This window comes from Cajanus cajan, chromosome 9 (assembly GCF_000230855.2).
Source record: "Cajanus cajan strain Asha chromosome 9, NIPB_CcT2T_4, whole genome shotgun sequence".
NCBI classification, from domain to species: Eukaryota; Viridiplantae; Streptophyta; class Magnoliopsida; order Fabales; family Fabaceae; genus Cajanus; species Cajanus cajan.
Window position 1 is genome coordinate 20,484,311 of NC_138525.1, and position 18,136 is coordinate 20,502,446.

Genomic DNA, 18,136 nt, shown 5'->3' on the forward strand with positions numbered 1-18,136 from the left:
CAAAATTTATTATTCAAAATAATTTATTGAAATTTTTATAATTTTGATTTTTGAATACTAACAAAAACATTTTAAGTGAAAAAAGTCTTAATTGAATATTACCAAATTTTAACAACGTTCTAAAAAATTATAATTGTCTGAATTGAGTATTAGGGGTGGGTAGATGGGCTCGGGTCCGCAGACCGGTCTGTAAACCAGCGGATTTTGTGGATAATGTACCCATTTTTTTTAAATCTGTATAACTATGTTTAATTTTTGAGTTCGGCCCGTGAAGTTCGCAAACTTGACAGATTTAATCTGCGGGCTTGCGGACTAGTCCACGAACTTCACTAATTAATATTTTTTAAATATTACAATTTTAATATTAAGTTGTGTATTTAATTTTTTAAATTATTATGACATTAAAATTATATTTACTTGGCATGTATTTGTCATTTGAATTATTTTTATGATATTTTGATGCTTTTATTATTGAAAATTTGGTATTATTATTTAAGTATTTGTAATTATTTTTATTTTAATATTTAGTATTTTAAACCATTTTAACTATTGATAAATTTTAGTATGATAAAATTTAGCTTATAAATAAAAAAATATTTTTTTCTTCTAATTTTATGTATTTTTATTTTTTAAAAATTTATTTTTTTGAACAATTATTTAGGCCCACGGACCGGTCCATTATCTGCGAATTTTGACGGACCAGATACGGACTTAAAAAATAAGTCCATTTATTTTACGGACCGGATTTATCCGACCTGTATAAAACGTGAGTTTTACGGACCGGTCTGTATACCCACCCCTAATCACAAAACTTTAACATATTTTTAAAAAAAATCTTAATTGTTATTTTTGAATACTATATGGCTTTTTTACATTTCAGGTCCCGATCATATATCACAAGTTTCTTTTTAAAAGATATATATATATATATATATATATATATATATATATATATAGTTTTTTTTAAAATCTATTGAAATTCTAATCCAATATATTTCTTTAATCATTTAATTAATATTTAAAAGAGAAAGATATTTATATGTCTATTTATCTTCTCCAATCTTTATAAGAGAGACAAAATTTTATCTAATTAATTTTAATCACTTATTATCCTTTATCTACAAAATTATTTATTAAATAAAAATATATTTTTAAAATAAAATCATTACAATTAACAACTAATAAATAAAATCAAACAAATAAGTGAATTTTTTTTTTGTTTATAGTGATGAAGGTGGTATGTAAATATTTTGGTCTCAAGGATGAGAAATAAGATGTCAACACAGAGATGATTCCAGTCTTACAGATATATGACACACTCATATTTTCAAACTAATGAGCAAGTTATAGAATAAATTAAATTGCAGAGATTGTATCAATTAATGCATATTGGTAATTAAGGAAATTAATCTAGTAAATCTGTATGTAGGGTATCTGTTATAAGTATAACTCAATTAATTGCATGGTTACGTTTTCTAATTTGAGACATGTTTTTCAAAATTTTCTAATTTCATTTTATAGAAATAGGATAGTTGAAAACAAGCTTGAACTTTGAAAATTAGCAGTGTCCACACCTGAACAGAGAGGAATAGTACTCCTATAGGAACAAATTTCACATGTCTATATCTTTCTTCTTCTCAAAGTATCATTTTTAATATCATTTTTAATAGGTTAAAGTTTTAATTTGGTCTTTTATAATATTTTAAAGTTTTAATTTAGTTTTATTTTAATTTTTGGATTCGATTTAGTCTCACCTACTAAAAAAGCTAGCAATGTTTGCCTTCTGTCTAAATTTTTCAACCATTGTTTAAGAGTGTCCATGTAATTCAGAATCACGGGCGTGATTCTCACAACTCTTAATAGATTTTTTTTATATGATTCACACCGTATGAATCATGGGCGTGATTGAGAATCACGAGTATGATTATCACGACTCTTTAACAGTGTTTGAGAAATTTAAACGGATAATAAACATTGTTAATATTTTTGACAAGTGAAACTAAATTGAATCCAAAATTAAAATGAGACTAAATTAAAATTTTAAAATATTATAAAGGACTAAATTAAAATATTAACCTTTTTAATATCCTGGGCTAGAGAAAAGCATTGTAAAGATCAATAAATGAAAGGGGGCTTGTAACTTACCTTTTGCTACAATTGACTAACTTTGCTACAATTGACTACACAAGTAACAACAATTGAAACAGAAATCACATGCAGCAATATTAATTATATTACTCTTCATTCATTCGATATATAGGGATATTTAACTTAGAAAGAGGATTGCTGAAAGAATTATATGACAATATCAATTGTGTCCCGGCAAGAATTATTGCATTGAAACTAAATTTTTGGAAGAACTTTAATGTAATTTAATAATCGAAATCGATTTGTTAACATAATGACGTGTTCAAATTTATGTTCTCGAATTAAAAAATGTTGAAACTTCACAAATAATGTCCAGAAAATTATAAAGAGAAAAGATGATGTTGAGAATAATTTCTTTTTTCTATAAAGTGTGATATTTGTACCATTTTATAAAGTAAAATATTAGACTATTGACATTCTATTAAAGATTAATAAATGCTATCAAAAATAATATTCTGAATGTTTTTGAATCACTATTAAAACCACATATAAAAAAATTAAAATAAAATAAACGCTGCCAATAATCATAAAATTAAAGGTTATTATAATTCAATGGGAAAAAAAATAAAAGTCATTATACCAATAATCTCCTACTAATGACAATTAATAGAGAAAAAGGAACGAGATAAATAAATTTTTGGACAAGGAAAAAATATTATGCTTAAGTGTTAATATCTTTCTATACAAGTTTGTTTTGTTGATTTTCAAGAAATAACACCACCTCCTAAAGTAAATACATACTCATTGGTAAAGCTTACTTTATCATTATCTGAAATTTAATTTGAATCACAAAACCCTTCTAAAACAATTAGAAATTTAGTGAAATGTGAACTCTAGTCTATAGTACCCTTTAAATACTTTAGAAGGCACAGAAGTGCATTCTAATGATCACTATTTTGATTATGAGTGTATTTGCTTAATCTACTTATAACATATGCAATGACAAGTGTAACGACTCGACTTGGCCGTCACACTGCGGAACAACACGACACACTACTAAAATATATACTAAAATAGTATAATAAACATATTTACAACACAAGTTGCTAAGCAAGCAACCAAAAAAATCCAGTTAATTATATATAACAAAATATGCTATTATAAGGTAACCTACAAAATAAACATCCACTCCAGGCACTTTGTTAAGTCTCAATTTTACCTCTTTTTGGATGAGACTTATTGAACAAATTCCACTCATCCTTTGAACCATTGCAATATAATTGTTCTCTTTTTGGTTCATTTTGCGTGCAGATATAACTAACCCAAATTCAGCTAACAATACCTTAATACACCTCATTTTTTGTGCAGGTATTGAGCTAGAGATTTGAGGATTGAAGATCTTTGGGATTGGAAACATAAGGAGCCAAGGAGCAGAGCAGAGTGGCTGCGCCGGGCGCAAGATGACGTCGTGCCGGGCTTGAGAAGAACAGAGCAGTAAACTTCTGGAAGTCATACATGCGCCGGGCGCGAGACTCCACCACGCCGGGCGTGATCGAGGCAGAGAGTACCTCAAAACTCTCTGGAACAAATTGCGCCGGGCTTAATAGAGAATTGCGCCGGGCTTGATCTAAGGCAGAGAATGCTTGAAAGCCTCTGGAAGACACTGCGCCGGGTGTAAAAAGTAATTGCGCCGGCCTTATAATGAGGCAGAAAGTGCTCAGAAGACGCTGCGCCAGACGCGAAGACTTATGCGCCGGGCGCGAAACCCTAATCTGACCTCCCAGGCTCGTATTTGAAGCCATTTTCGAGGGTTTCTCCCACATTCTCACATTGGGCGCCTCCAGGAGCTGCGGAAGGGATTCCCAGGGCTTGGGATCGTCCGTGTGCGGATCTTTCCTTCGGTTCTTCATCCTCCTTTCATCTCTATTTTGTATTTACCCTCTTTGTTGAGTGGTTTCACCCATTTTGTGGGGTTAGATGTAACCAACATACTCTATTGTAATCCTTACGTTTTCAATGATATATATATTTGCTGTTTCATTCATTGTTGTGTTTGTTTCTTTGCTCAATGCTTGCTTTGGATTGATCACCCTTTGCATGATTTAAGGTTCCATTGAGTATTGGGAAATACCTTTGAAATTAGTTCTGGAACATATGCCTAGTGGAGATTGTATCTAGGGATAGAGCTTGACCCATTAGTAGTCTTAAACCCTAGCCCGTAATGCGGGTGTAGGTATTGGGTACTCAAGGGATTGATATTCAATATCCGCACCTAGGCTCTTTCTCTAAGGGATTAGGTTTGAGTAAACTTATGGGTTGACTAAGCAATGAATTTAACAAGAGATTAAAGATACATTAGTGTTACGTTCGGTGAAATCTGACCCCCACAGCCTCACAATACCATTATCCCATTTCTACTCTTTCCCATTCTAAAACTAATCTTTTTATAGTTTTAACATTCCAATAGTCATGCTCTTCATCTCACATTTACATGACAAACTATAAATTGGAATTATTCTTTAGTCACGAATAGTCAATAAATGCTTATTTTACCTTCTAATCCCTGTGGATACGATATTTTTATTACTTGAACGGCCGGTATACTTGTCGTGTTTGAGACCGTTGATGGAATTAAACTGATTTACAATTATAACAAAAGTACTTCAACGGAAAACTCAACACACTTCCTGTGGCCTCTAGCAGCCATCTCCCAACCTATCCCTACCTTACTCCCATACATCCTATGATCATCACAGTTCAAGTCTCTGCCAAATCAATTTCTCCTAGGGATGCAACACTCAAATCAGAGTTATAGCTCCAAGTCTCAGCCTTTATGTTTTCTCTCACAGCTGCAACGTTGATTTAGCACTCTAGCGCGAAATGTAGAGCTTTCTGCCCTTCCATGGCTTCCCACATGTTTTTCACCAAAACCCATAAAAAAAACCTACAATCCAAGGAGACCCAACATATGTAATTGTAAGAAAACAACTCTACCATCAACATGCAACTCAGAAAACATCACATAACCCACATGCAACAAGAATTCGATTCAAACCACCACATTTTCTCCCTTCCACTCAACACCTCACTTTCAACTCAAATGCTACACAAGTTTATCCCCATTCAGTCAACCCATCAAACAACACCACTTTCATGCTATAAGCAACAATCAATGATAAATTTCAAGCTTTTCTTACCACGTAATGGATTGAAAATCCGAGCTTCAAGCCTATAGGAATGAAGAGGAAGAAGAAGAAAATGAAAATGCTTCGAGAGGAAGACTCCAACAACCTTGCTGCTTTCCTTGCTTCTCACTAGTTCAAACTTCCAAATCAACCACCAACACCATGGCTCAGCCAAGAAAGGGAATGAGAAAGAAAGGCAAAATGAGAGGGATGGAAGGCTTACGGGTCTCACAACCTTCCTAACAACAAGAATTTTCATCCTCGAAAATTGACTTACTTGGGAATAGGAAAGGATATTGCTCTCTACACTACTGCTCAACTTCCTAAGTAGTCTCACTAGTAGCTGCATCTCACAAAATCTTCACCAATCCAATAGACTTGCCTCTCAACTCTTTCAACTTGAAATCAATCACAACTACAAGTTTCTTCTCGTATGTTAGGTTTTCCTTAATCTGAATTTCATCCATCTCCACAACATGACTCGAGTCATGAACATACTTCCTTAATTGGGAAACATAAAACACATCATGTAGGTTACAGAGAAAAGGTGGCAAAGCCAACTGATATGCAATCGGACTTACACAATGAAGGATCTAATAAGGACCAATAAGTCTCGGTGTCAATTTCTTGGCCCTCGTCGCCCTTCCCACACTAGAAGTGGGTGTCACCTTTAAGAATACATGTTCCCCCTAATTAAACTCCAAAGGCTTCCACCTTCTATCAGCATATGATTTCTGCCTACTCTGAATAGTCCTCATCTTATACCGAATTAGCTTCATCTTCTTAGTAGTCTGTAGGACTAACTCGAGCCCCACAACTACTCACTTACCATCTTGGTACCAACATAGAGGAGTCCTACACCTCTTGCCAAACAAGGCTTCAACGACGTCATCCCAATACTAGCATGAAAGCTATTATTATACGTGAACTCCACTAATGGTAGGACTTCCTCCCAACTCCCCAAGTGGTCTAGCACACAAGCCCTCAAAAAATCCTCCAAGGATTGAATAATCTTAATAGCTTGACCTTTGCTCACTTAAAAGGTCATAACTGGAGTTCTAGACCTCCTTTTTAGGTGATTTCGGTGCCATTGGAAAGCTAACATCCAAGGATACAACTTTCATGAAGACCCCAAGACCAAATTCGTTCATCTAACCTTGGTGCTGCAACGCTCAATTTAGCGCTCTAGCTCCAACTCTCTGCCAGCTTCATTTTCTCCTGGTGCTGTAGCTCCGATTTGGGCGCTGCAAGCCTGGGAGGAATTGATCTAGTGTAATTTATGAGATACATGACACTACCAATTATTTTAGCACACACAAGTTGAGAAACATTGATTCCACCATTTTTTTAAAAGATGAATGCTAGGATCACATGGTGTTTTAGCATACAACATCAAAACTATTTAGTTTTCTCAACAATTTTTCAACGTAATGAGCTTGACTTAAAGATAAATCATTTTCAATTCTTTTGTATTTTAATACCCAAAATCCCATGAGCTTCTCTTAAGTCTTTCATTTCAAAATTTAAACTTTTTTTTCCAATTTCAATAACCACTTTTAATGAAGTTCCAAAAATCGACATATCATTAACATATAAGCATATAATAACACAATTGGAATATATCATTTTTATATGCACACGAGAGTCTGAAGCATTTAATTCAAACCCATAATTAACCAATATATTATTAAACTTTTCATACCATTGTTTAGGTGTCTATTTTAAACCATACAAAGATTTTTTTAACCTTACATGTATTGTGTTCTTGTCTGGGTACAATGAAGTCTTCTAGTTGCTTCATGTATATTTCTTCTTTTAAATCTCCATTTAGAAAAATAATTATTTTTACATCCATTTGATGTATAATTAACCAAATTATAAATTATTGCTAAAGCTATTAAAACACACACAATGACAATTTTTGTTACCGGTAAATAAGTATAAAAAAAGTCAATACTTTTTAGTAAAGGCCTTGATAACTAATGTTCCCTTAAATTTTTTTATTGATCCACCAAGCCTATATTTTCTTTTAAAAATCCATTTATTACCTATGATTTTACAACCTTTGGACAAATCTACTAGTTCCCAAGTATTATTACTTGTTATGGAATCTAGTTCACTTTTAATAGCTTCTTTTCAAAAGATAGAGTCTATTGATTTTTTTACTTCTTCATATGTCTTTGGATCCTCTTCTAACATATAAGCATATATAATTTCTTCATTATTTTTATCAATATCTTCTATTTCTGTTAAGAAAAATGTTATAAAATTTGGACCAAAGTTTGTTTTTGTTATGATCCTTTTACTTCTTCTTGATTCACATATATCAACATTTTGCACACGATTAGGGATAGAAACAAAAGTAACAACATCACCCAAATAATTCATTTTTTTCTCAAGAAAAACATGCTAAAAAAATTTAGCATCTCAAGATTTTAATATAGAATTATTATTTGAGCACATGAATCTATACGCAATACTATCTTGGATATAACTAATAAAAACAACATCGATTTTTTTAGAACCAATATTTGTTCTTTTAAAACTTGGTAGTCCAACTTTAGCCAAAAACCCCACATTTAAAAAAAAAATTAAGATTGGGAGGAAGACCTTTCCATAGCTCATAAGGAGTTTTATCCAATTTTTTATGAGGGACCTTGCTAAGAATATAACATGCAACTAAAATAACTTCCCCCACATATAGTCAAGCATATCATAATTAATTATCATGGCATTCATCATATCTTTAAGATTCATATTTTTCCTTTCAGTTATTTCATTTTGTCGTGGTGTGTAGGATGTAGTAAACTCATGTATCATGCCAATCTTTTCACATAATTCTTTAAGGCTAGTTGGTATATATTCACCACCCTTATCTACTCTCAATCTTTTTATTTTTTTGATTTAATTGATTTACTACTTCTACCTTGTACTTAAAAAACATAGTTTTAGCTTCATCCTTAGTTTTCAAAAGATAAACTTTTGTGTATCGAGAATGATCATTTATAAAAGTAATATAATATTTTTTTTCCTCCTTTACTTATAGTATTTTCAAAATCAGCTAGATGACACTAATCCAAAGAGTTCAATTTCTCTAAAAGTTATTAATTTAAAGGATGACTTTGTATGTTTGGCTTTTGTACAAACAACTCATTTATAAATAAAATCTTCTTTTATTAGAGGTAACAAGTTCATATTACATAATCATTTAATAGGAGCCATATTAATATGTGTTAGTCGTCCATGTTAGAGATTAATAGATTCAACGATATAAGCAGAACTAGAACCATTGTCATTTATTTTAACAGTGTTTAAAATAAACAAACTTCCAGATAAATACCCCTTTCCACAAAATCTCCATTCCTAGTTATAATGACTTTATCAGATTCAAACACCATTTTTAAACCTGCTTTATTAAGTAAAGCCCCAAACACTAGATTCCTATGCATTTCAAGAACATATAAGACATTGTTCAAGGCCAAGGTTTTACCAGAATTGAGTTTGAGAAGAATTTTTCCTTTACCGCACACTCCAGTAATAGTAGAGTTTCCCATGTAAATAGTTATTTCATTGACATTTTCCTCAAACTCTTGAAATAATCTCTTGCTTGCACAAATATGTCTTATAACTTTTGTGTCCAATATCCAATTGGCTACATTATTAACCAAATTTGTTTCTCTTATTGCAACAATGACTTCCTCATCTTCTACCAAGTTTGCTTGAGGTTTTGCTTCAATTAATGACCAATAATTTGTCCTTTCTAATTGCTATTTGGCTTGTTCTTGCAAAAATGGCATTAATGTGCTTTGTGCCCATTTTACTCGCACACAAAAAAAGTCATCTTATTTTTTCTAGGCCTTATCATAGTACTTGTTGAACTGCTTTTTGTCTTTGTTTTGCGTACTTTTCGTTGTTCCTATATTTCTTTGAAATTTTTCCTTGACTGAAGTACCAACAGATTCAACAAGATTAGCATTAGAAAAATTAAGAGGGGGGTAGAAAGAGACTTATCCTTGATATGATTTGCTTCTTTGTCCTCATGTAGATAATGAGTTTTTGCAGGGTGAAGTCTTTCTTGTGTTTTAAATGGTTTCTGAACTCATTCCAATAAAAGGGAAGTTTTTTGAGCAGGATATGTTTGCTTATAATGTCTAACAGATTTTAATGCCTTCATTTAGAACATCAACAACCAAGTTCTCATATTCATGCATTTGCTCCATTATTGGTTTATCATTGACCATTTAAAATTGTAAGCATTTTTTAGTAACATATTTATGACTACCAGCATCATCCGCTCCATATTTATTTTCAAGTGTCTCCCAAATAGATTTTGCATACTTGTTTAAGATAAAGAGAATAAAAATGATTGGTAGGCATATGATTAAGAAGATGACCACATATAACAATTTGTTATGTTTTTCATGGTTCTTAGTTGTCTTAATTGTGACTTTGAAATCCTCATTACTTCCCTCAAGAGGAATGGTAGGTATATCTTTAAATAAAACATAGTCAACCTTGAATTGTTTGAAAAAAATGAGCAATCTTCGTGACCATTCCTTATAATTTTTTCCATCAAATAGTTCGAGGTTAGAAATATCACACAAAGTATTATTGAGCAACAAAGCCATTATAAAAATTTTGCTTTCAGATTGAAGGAATTATAGAAAAATAAAAGTTGTGTTATGACAAAAACCATTGTATTGAAAACAAATTTTTAATGGATTTCTAGTACAATCCAATAACTAATTTACTAAAAGTGGCATGTTCACATCCATACACTCGAAGTTACATTATAACCTTACAAACAATGTCCAAAAAATTTTAAAAAAATGAAGTGCAAAGAATATTTTTTTTTCCCTAAAGTGTGATGTTTATACCTTTTTATAAAGTATTTATAAAATAAAATATTAGATTGCTGACATTTTATTAAAAATAGATAAATACTATAAAAATAATATTGTAAATACTCTTAAATGACTATTAAAATCACAAATCAAAAATTAAAATGAAACAAATACTACCAACAATCATTAAAATTAAAAGTCAGTATAATTCAAAGTAAAAAAATGTCATTATACCAATAACTGCAACTTACCTTTTGCCACCATTGACTACGCAAGTAACACAGATAGATGACATGCAACAATATTAATTTTTTTCATTCACAATAAGCAACTTCCAGGACACACAATTGTTGCCTTGACATCATAGCCACCTTCAGATAGCAGCAACAAAAGACAAAAGTTAATGCAGACCTAGCCAACAACCACGTGTTTTTTTTTATATAATTAATTTTTCGACTTTCCATTTTCCATTTTCCATTTTCCATTTCCATTTCCACTCTCTCTCTCTCTCTCTAGCGGTTCATTTGCTATATGTATAGTTACTTTCAATGGTAATAATCATAACATTTCTGCAATAATACCTTTATCTACTCCCTTACTTAACATGTGGCTTAGACTTCTCTGTTAGTAATTGCTTCTTGATTTTGTGTAAAGTTGTAAATGGGAAAATTTTCATTTTAACTTTCCCTGTGTTGTGTGGTTTAAGTTTTCTCTCGTTTATAATCGAGTCTTCATCCAATATTTAACAAAATTAGCTAACATCACACCATTCACAAAAAAAAAAAAAAGGACACTAGCATGAACCTGTTATGTTAGCTGGTAAGAATAAAAACAGTGTACCATTAACTAGACTTATACCTAAATTATTATTTTTATGAGAGTAACGAACAATAAAAGGAATATCTTTTGTTTTGAATAAATTAACGACTTAAATATTTGATGAAATTAGATAGAAGGACTGACTATAAATGAAAGAAAACTTATCTAATTCATCAGTTATTATAATTAGAATATGAGAGACTTAAAAAGGTTTATTAAAATACAATCTTTATTAGAATGAGAGACTAAAATTTGATACATGAGAGATTTTATTTTTCTGCAATCAACATCCTTCGCTTATTAAGTCTGACTAAAAAATAAAAATACAATTAAACCTTTTCATTGGTTGGGTAGGATGACTTCACTTTTTTTTTTGGTTGAATATGATAATCTAGGATGTCCAAACACACACACAGAATGCAACTTACTTCACCCAGTCTAAAGAAAAAATCTTCACAATTTCTATGAAGTTCTTCATAAAAGACAAGTATAATTTTGGAACTTTTTGTACAAGTTTAGACTTTCTCTTGCTGCGCGGAGTATTGGCTTTATTAGAATTGGTTTTCGAAGAATATAATTCAGGTTGTAGACAGTAGCTTCATATCTGAAAGTAAAGATCTGTCTAGTTTTCATAAAAAAAATAATGTTCTAATATAAAACCTGTAACTAAAATTAATTTAAATACAAATCTCATTTCTGTTAAAATCAGTTCTACTCAGCTTCAAAACAACTGTTAGTGAAAATCAGTATTCTAGACAGAGAAGAGTGACGAGGTGTATTTTAAACTTTAAATTATAAGGTTAATTTATTAAAATTAATTGTGTTTGATTAGTGACTCAATTACCTTCAGAAGCAGGTATTTGTATATAAAAGGAAAAACTGTTCGCTAGAAATAATTAATAAAAAAAAAGAAGTAAACATTCAAACTAAACATCTGTCACTAAGACTCTCAGTTCTTAGTTATTCAGTCATGTCCTTAGAAAATGAGGAGTCATTAAACATTCAAACTAAACATCTGTCAACAGAATTTGAGATACAAGACGAATTACAATAAGGTCATGGTTTTGCCAAACAGAACAAAGATATATAGAGATAGCATTATAGAAAGCAAAATTACATATTACGTGATGAAGAAATAATAGGCATGAGACATTGAAAATTAAGAAAATGTTGAATTTATGACTCTGATTGTTGTTGCTGCTGTTGCTCCAACTGTTGTGAATGTTCTTGGTCATCTTGCCAAATCCAAACAACATCTTTAAGAGCAGGCATTATGTCCTCTTTCAATATTTTCTCATATTCCAATGTATCTCCATTTGATTTCTTCACCTCCACTAAATGCAAAAGTGGAGTGACCTCAAAGATCTCTGCATCAATGGATAAAATCCCTTTTCTACCTTCTTGAAAGCCCTCCAATTTCAACAAACCTGCAGCCCTTTTCTTTATTTTCAGCTTCAGCCGCTTTGCGATTTCTCCTAGTCGAGAGATAATGACTGATGCTGGTTGTCTTGTTGTAAATCTTGCTTCCCTTTTTTGAAAACTGTCTTCAAAGAAACCACAAAGATTAAAACCAGGTGAAAGGGAGATGATATCAAAAGCATTTATACTAGCCGGCACAATTGGCTCTTGCTGTGCTTCTGCTGCTAAACTATGACTTTCATCACCACATTGTTCACAATGATTTGTAACCGATGAAGAGATACTCCTGTTTTTCCTTTGAGTTATCTGTCCACCATTTGGTCCCTTCCTAAACCAAGAACATTGCTTAATTTTATCTATAGAAATCCTAGTGTCCGGATTCGGATCCAACATCTTGCTCAACAGCCTCTGAACCCTTTTTGGGAACCAACTAGGACATCTAAACTCTGCCTTACTTATTTTCCTATACATCTCCATCAAATTCGGATCTTGAAAAGGAATATAACCAGCCAACAAGACAAACAAAACTACCCCACAAGACCAAATGTCAGCTTTGGCACCATCATAACCTTTCCTTTTGATGACCTCAGGAGCAACATAGGCAGGTGTTCCACAAGTTGTGTGCAACAAGCCATCTTGCCGTTTGGACTCAGCCAGGGCACTTAACCCGAAATCTGAGACCTTCAAATTCTCATTTTCATCCAATAGAATGTTCTCCGGCTTTATGTCTCTGTGGTATACACCTCTACTGTGACAAAAATCTACTGCATTCACTAGCTGCCTGAAATATCTGTGTGCAACTTCTTCTTCAAGCTTTCCTTTGGCCACTTTCTTAAACAGCTCTCCACCTTTAGCATATTCTATAACAAAGTAAATCTTACTCTTGGTGGCCATGACCTCAAAAAGCTCAATGATATTTGGATGCTTGACCAGCCTCATGACAGATATTTCGCGTTTGATATGATCAACTTGTCCAGTTTTGATAACCTTATCCTTGTCAATCACTTTAATAGCCACACTTTGGTTAGTTATTGTACTACGTGCATAGTAAACCTTTGCAAACGTGCCTTGGCCTAGTAACCTTCCCAGTTCATATTTTTGCAATAAGATATTTGATGTGTTCTCCATAGAAAACTTTGAAGTAAGCACAAAACAAGATAGCATTCCCAAAGCCAATTACAATTTCAATATCATTTACAATTATAAATAATAAATAGAAATTAAGCTATTCAACCATCTTCAAGTAAGTAATGTTCTAACACAACAAGCATAACAAAAAAACTTGCATGCAAAATGTGCATCAAGGAGTAGTGGAAGAATAAGCCAGAGATTTTTGCTCCTCTGTTACCAAGTATTAAGCAGGGCAGTGAAAGCAAGCGCATAACCTTATGAATCTCAGAGACCCAGCACATTTTCCTTCATCACCTGCTGTGTCTATGCCAAGCACAACCAAAGAAATTGTACATGCATGCGTGTCAAATAGGCGAGGAACTTCAGAAGTTGACTCAAAATTTTGGTGGATAATTTTCCTGAGTGTGTACCCACAGTCTGGAAAAGCATAGAAGCATTAATACTCATTTCAATCTTCAAAAATTGTTTCAGAAAATTGTGTTTTTCTTTGACTACATATCAATATAAATGATAACCAAAGACTAATGAATAATGATAGATCGGAGTCAAAAGTTCATGACAGAATTCGCAGCAGTAATCAGATTCATCCTCTCAAACTATACAATCTTTAAAACCTTCACATAAAAATTTGATTGCAATAGAAAAAGCAACAATTCTAAATATTCCAATTCTATTTCTGTTGATTTCAATATCAAGAAACACATGCATGCATACAGAGTGGCAATAGTATAATTATAAAATATTATAATCTCGATTACATTCTCACTCTCCAACTGTGTACAGTAAACAAATAATAATAACATGTGCTGAAATCATACTAAGAAACAAGTTGGTGTGATCCCACAAACTGAGGCAGAAAACAAGAACAGGAACAAAACCAAAACATAAAAAAAAAAGAAAAAGGAAAAAGAAACACAATGGACCAAACCTTAAGAATTGAGATAGAACCGAGGTAGACACAGTTGTACTAGTACATGTACCAAAGCAGAGAAAGAGTTGAAATAGAGATTTGATAAGGCGTGCAGGAGAAAGTGAATTAATTAATTACTAAAGGTATAGCTATTAGTTATTGTGAGGCATAGCATTCATATTATATATTCTTGTAATATGTGGACATTAGTTTAATTATTCTGGATGATATGCGATTTGGGGGATTACCATGATAACCAAGGAAGACAAAGAAAATATAGCCAAACACGTGTAAGCAAATGAATGCGTCACGAGCAGGGTTGAATCGGGAAGTTCCCACATCATAAGATACATTTATCATGATGCCATGTGGTTGGCTATTTGTATTGTAGCAAAATAGTACAAAATACACCGCTAAATATCCGATACTTATTAGTGCCACGTTTGACACGCCGCCATGATGTTCTCGTGTTGTTTAGGTAGGAGCTGATTTGGACCCAGTGACCTATACACATCACAAGAGATCGACAAAATTCAGACTAATATCTAATCAATTAAGTGTTTTTTTTTTTTTTTTTTTGTTGATATTTCTATTTCTCACTATTAAGAGATTTTTTTTTTTGTTTTGTTTTTATTTATTTTTTTAATCAATTGTCCATTTACAAAATCATGGTGAAAAAAAAACAACGTATACAAGTGAAAATAATTAACAATTTTCAAAATAATTTTGGAAGATAAAATTAAGTTTAAACCTATTTTATATGATCAAGTTTCAGATTCAAGCTAATTTGTATCGTATCAAGGTTTCTTTTTTTTTTTTAATTATGTAACTTTATAAAAAAAATAGTGTAATTTAATTTTAATTTTAAATATATTTGATTAAATTATACTTTTAATTATTTTATTTTCTTTTTTAAGATTCATTTTAATCTTTCTTTTAAGAGGATTTTGATCTCTTTTATTTGTTAAAATGTTTATTAGGATCATTTATTTTATATATTTGGATTGTTTTGCTCATTTTTAATTTTGAGATACAATTTTAAATTAACTTTTGATTGATTCAAGATATGAAACTTGTAAGATAAAATAGATGAAATAGATAATTTCATAACTGTTATAATAATATTTCATAACCTTCATATATATATAGAAAGAGAGGGAGAGAAAGAAGAGATCTGTTTACTCCAGGAGTAATTCAAATTGACAAATAATCATAAAATTATTTTATACATTGATTTGAATTAATGAAACAAAGTATCAAATAATTTTCAAATTTTTTAAAATTTGCATATTTGATTTATGCATTAAAAACTTTAAATTCAACGGTTAAATCGTTGAAATTTAATGTAGAATATGAGTTATTAAACAGAATAAGTCTAGGTAGACTTATTCTTAGAATAAACAGATCCTTACTCATATATATATATATATATATATATATATATATATATATATATATATATATATATATATATATATATATATATATATATACTAAGCATTTAATTCTATATACTATAAAAATTTAAAACATATCATTTATTTTATTTTTAAGATATCTTTTCTAATGATTGATAACCTATTTAGTTATATTTTTAATGAAGTATTTTTGAAATTTTTCCATAGCCTCTTATATTTAATAATATATTATCTCCATCTAAATTTAAAATTATTTAAAAATAAATTATCAATAATAATTTTATTTATATTTTTTATATATAAATTAAAATAATTATCTTAAAATAAATCGTATTAAGAACTATTTTTAAATGAAAGGGATTTTAATTATTTTTTCTTTAATAATAGTGTTTTAGAATTTTTTTCTTAACTTTTTTATCTTTTTTATCTATCATTTTTATTTTTAAATTGAATTCATCCTATATATTAAACTAGCTAGAATATGTATCTCAAATTAGAGTATTTTTAGGCATCAATTTTCATAAAAATGTTTTTAGCTATATTTATTATAATTCTGTCATTTCATAATTTTGTTCTTTGATTTGATAAATGCTGTTGAGAGCTTTGGGGTTGGATTATCCTGAGAGCAGGTTGATCTTTAAAAGGTTAGACTAGTGATAAGTAGAGTCTAACTCATGAAAAAGGTATAAAATAAATTTTTTTAAAAGGAAGTGTATAACTTAAGTTTTTCAAGAACTCTAGAAATAAGCTAGAGAGAGTTTATCTCCTCCTTCTCCCTTCTTTCTTCTTCCTTCATACTAGAACTTTCCCTTTCTACCATTTTCTCAGCTGATCCTAATAGTTGTGGGTTAGAATCCAAGCTTGTAGAAACATAAAATTCAAGTTGGGGTTGTATGGAGTTCCTTTTCTTCTCCTCTTATGGATTTGAGTCTCCAAGAGGTAAGGGAAGTTGTGATTTTTAATTTAGGTGTGCATTTTGTTTGTTGTGGTGATTGAAATAAATTAATTAAAGGTGTTGAGTGATTGAATGATGAAGTTGAGAGGGTTTTTGTGGGTTTTGTTGTTCAAAGGGTGTTCATGGAGTTTCATGCTTGATTCTTGATTGAATTGTAGTTGCATATTGATTTTGATGATGAAATTATGTTTATTGTGTTGAATGATGTTAGGATTTGCTAATTTTTAGGAGAGTTGGTGAAATAAGGTTATGCACCGAACGAAACTTTAAAGAGATCTCTGTCTCAATCATGTCGAACATAAGATTGATGGTGTTGAATATGAGGAGAGAGACTCATCTCATATTAGAGTCTCATCGGGCGTGGGTTGAATGGTGTCGGATGTGAGGAGAAATACTTATCTCTACTTGGGTTCACACTGGATGCTAAAGTGTGTGATGTCGAGCCTGAGTTAGGCAGAAAGCTTTCTACCTAATTGGGGCTAGACATGGGTATTGTCACGCCAGGTGCAGGAGCGTGGGACACCCCTTACCTCAATCATGTTGGGAACGAGTGGTGCGAATCGAGTGTGGGCGAGATAGGGAGCTCCTTGCTTCAATGGTGTTGGATGCCTAGTGAGTGGTACTGGGCGTGAATTTTATGATGAAAAGTTGGTTGTTGAAATTGTTTTACAATTGATGAATGATGAATAAGTTGTATAAGTGGTATTGTAAGATGCTATATGTGTTGATATGTAGAAAATTGAATATGTTGCAAAGTTGTAAGTTGTTTTAGTTGCTTAAGATGATTTCTAATGTTGTTCAATCAAAGTTGTTAATGCTGCAAAGATGTATGATGTTTACGTTGTTTAAGTTAATATGTTGTAAAGTTTAAAGTTGAATGTTGTGTGAGTTGAATGTTGAAAGATGATAAAGTTGTTAAGTTAACAAGCTAAAGATATGTGATTTGATACAAGTCTTAGTAATGATACATAAAAGAGGAAATTTAAAGATGTTTTTGAACTTAATATCCAATTATGCAGATATACATTATGGTGCTCTATGAGCCCAAATTAAAATCCTTCGAGTAAGTTGACTTCTGAATGGGTAAATTATTTTTCAGTTGTCTCCTCTAAGTTCTATGTGATATCTGTGCGTGGGTAATGTCAAATCACACATGTATAAAATGACTAACTGAGTAAAGTAATAGGTCTGAGACTTAGTCTTTAACCTAATATCGGAGGATTACAATATTTGTAGGGCAATTAATGAGTTAATCCCATACCCAAACTATTTTTTCCTTACATAATACCATACTTTTTATTTAAGTGGTAAAACCTGAGGAATCAATCTAACTTTTGCTAATTGTTATTTTTTGCCTCAGTGTTAAC

General features: G+C 31.3%; 1 protein-coding gene across 1 annotated transcript; it reads right to left on the bottom strand.

Annotated features, from left to right (window-relative positions):
* Positions 1-11,912: 11,912 nt before the first annotated feature.
* LOC109789617 (CBL-interacting serine/threonine-protein kinase 2) lies at positions 11,913-14,571 on the bottom strand. The gene is made up of 2 exons (XM_020348618.2): positions 14,415-14,571; positions 11,913-13,903 (listed from the first exon to the last, which is right to left on the bottom strand). The coding sequence occupies exon 2, from the start codon at positions 13,517-13,519 to the stop codon at positions 12,113-12,115; it is 1,407 nt and encodes a 468-aa protein (XP_020204207.1). The 5' UTR covers positions 13,520-13,903; positions 14,415-14,571; the 3' UTR covers positions 11,913-12,112.
* Between the last annotated feature and the right edge of the window lie 3,565 nt (positions 14,572-18,136).

Bases quoted from the DNA above. Each gene is read 5' to 3' on its own strand.
- LOC109789617 (XM_020348618.2), bottom strand. From the start codon at position 13,519: ATGCTATCTTGTTTTGTGCTTACTTCAAAGTTTTCTATGGAGAACACA.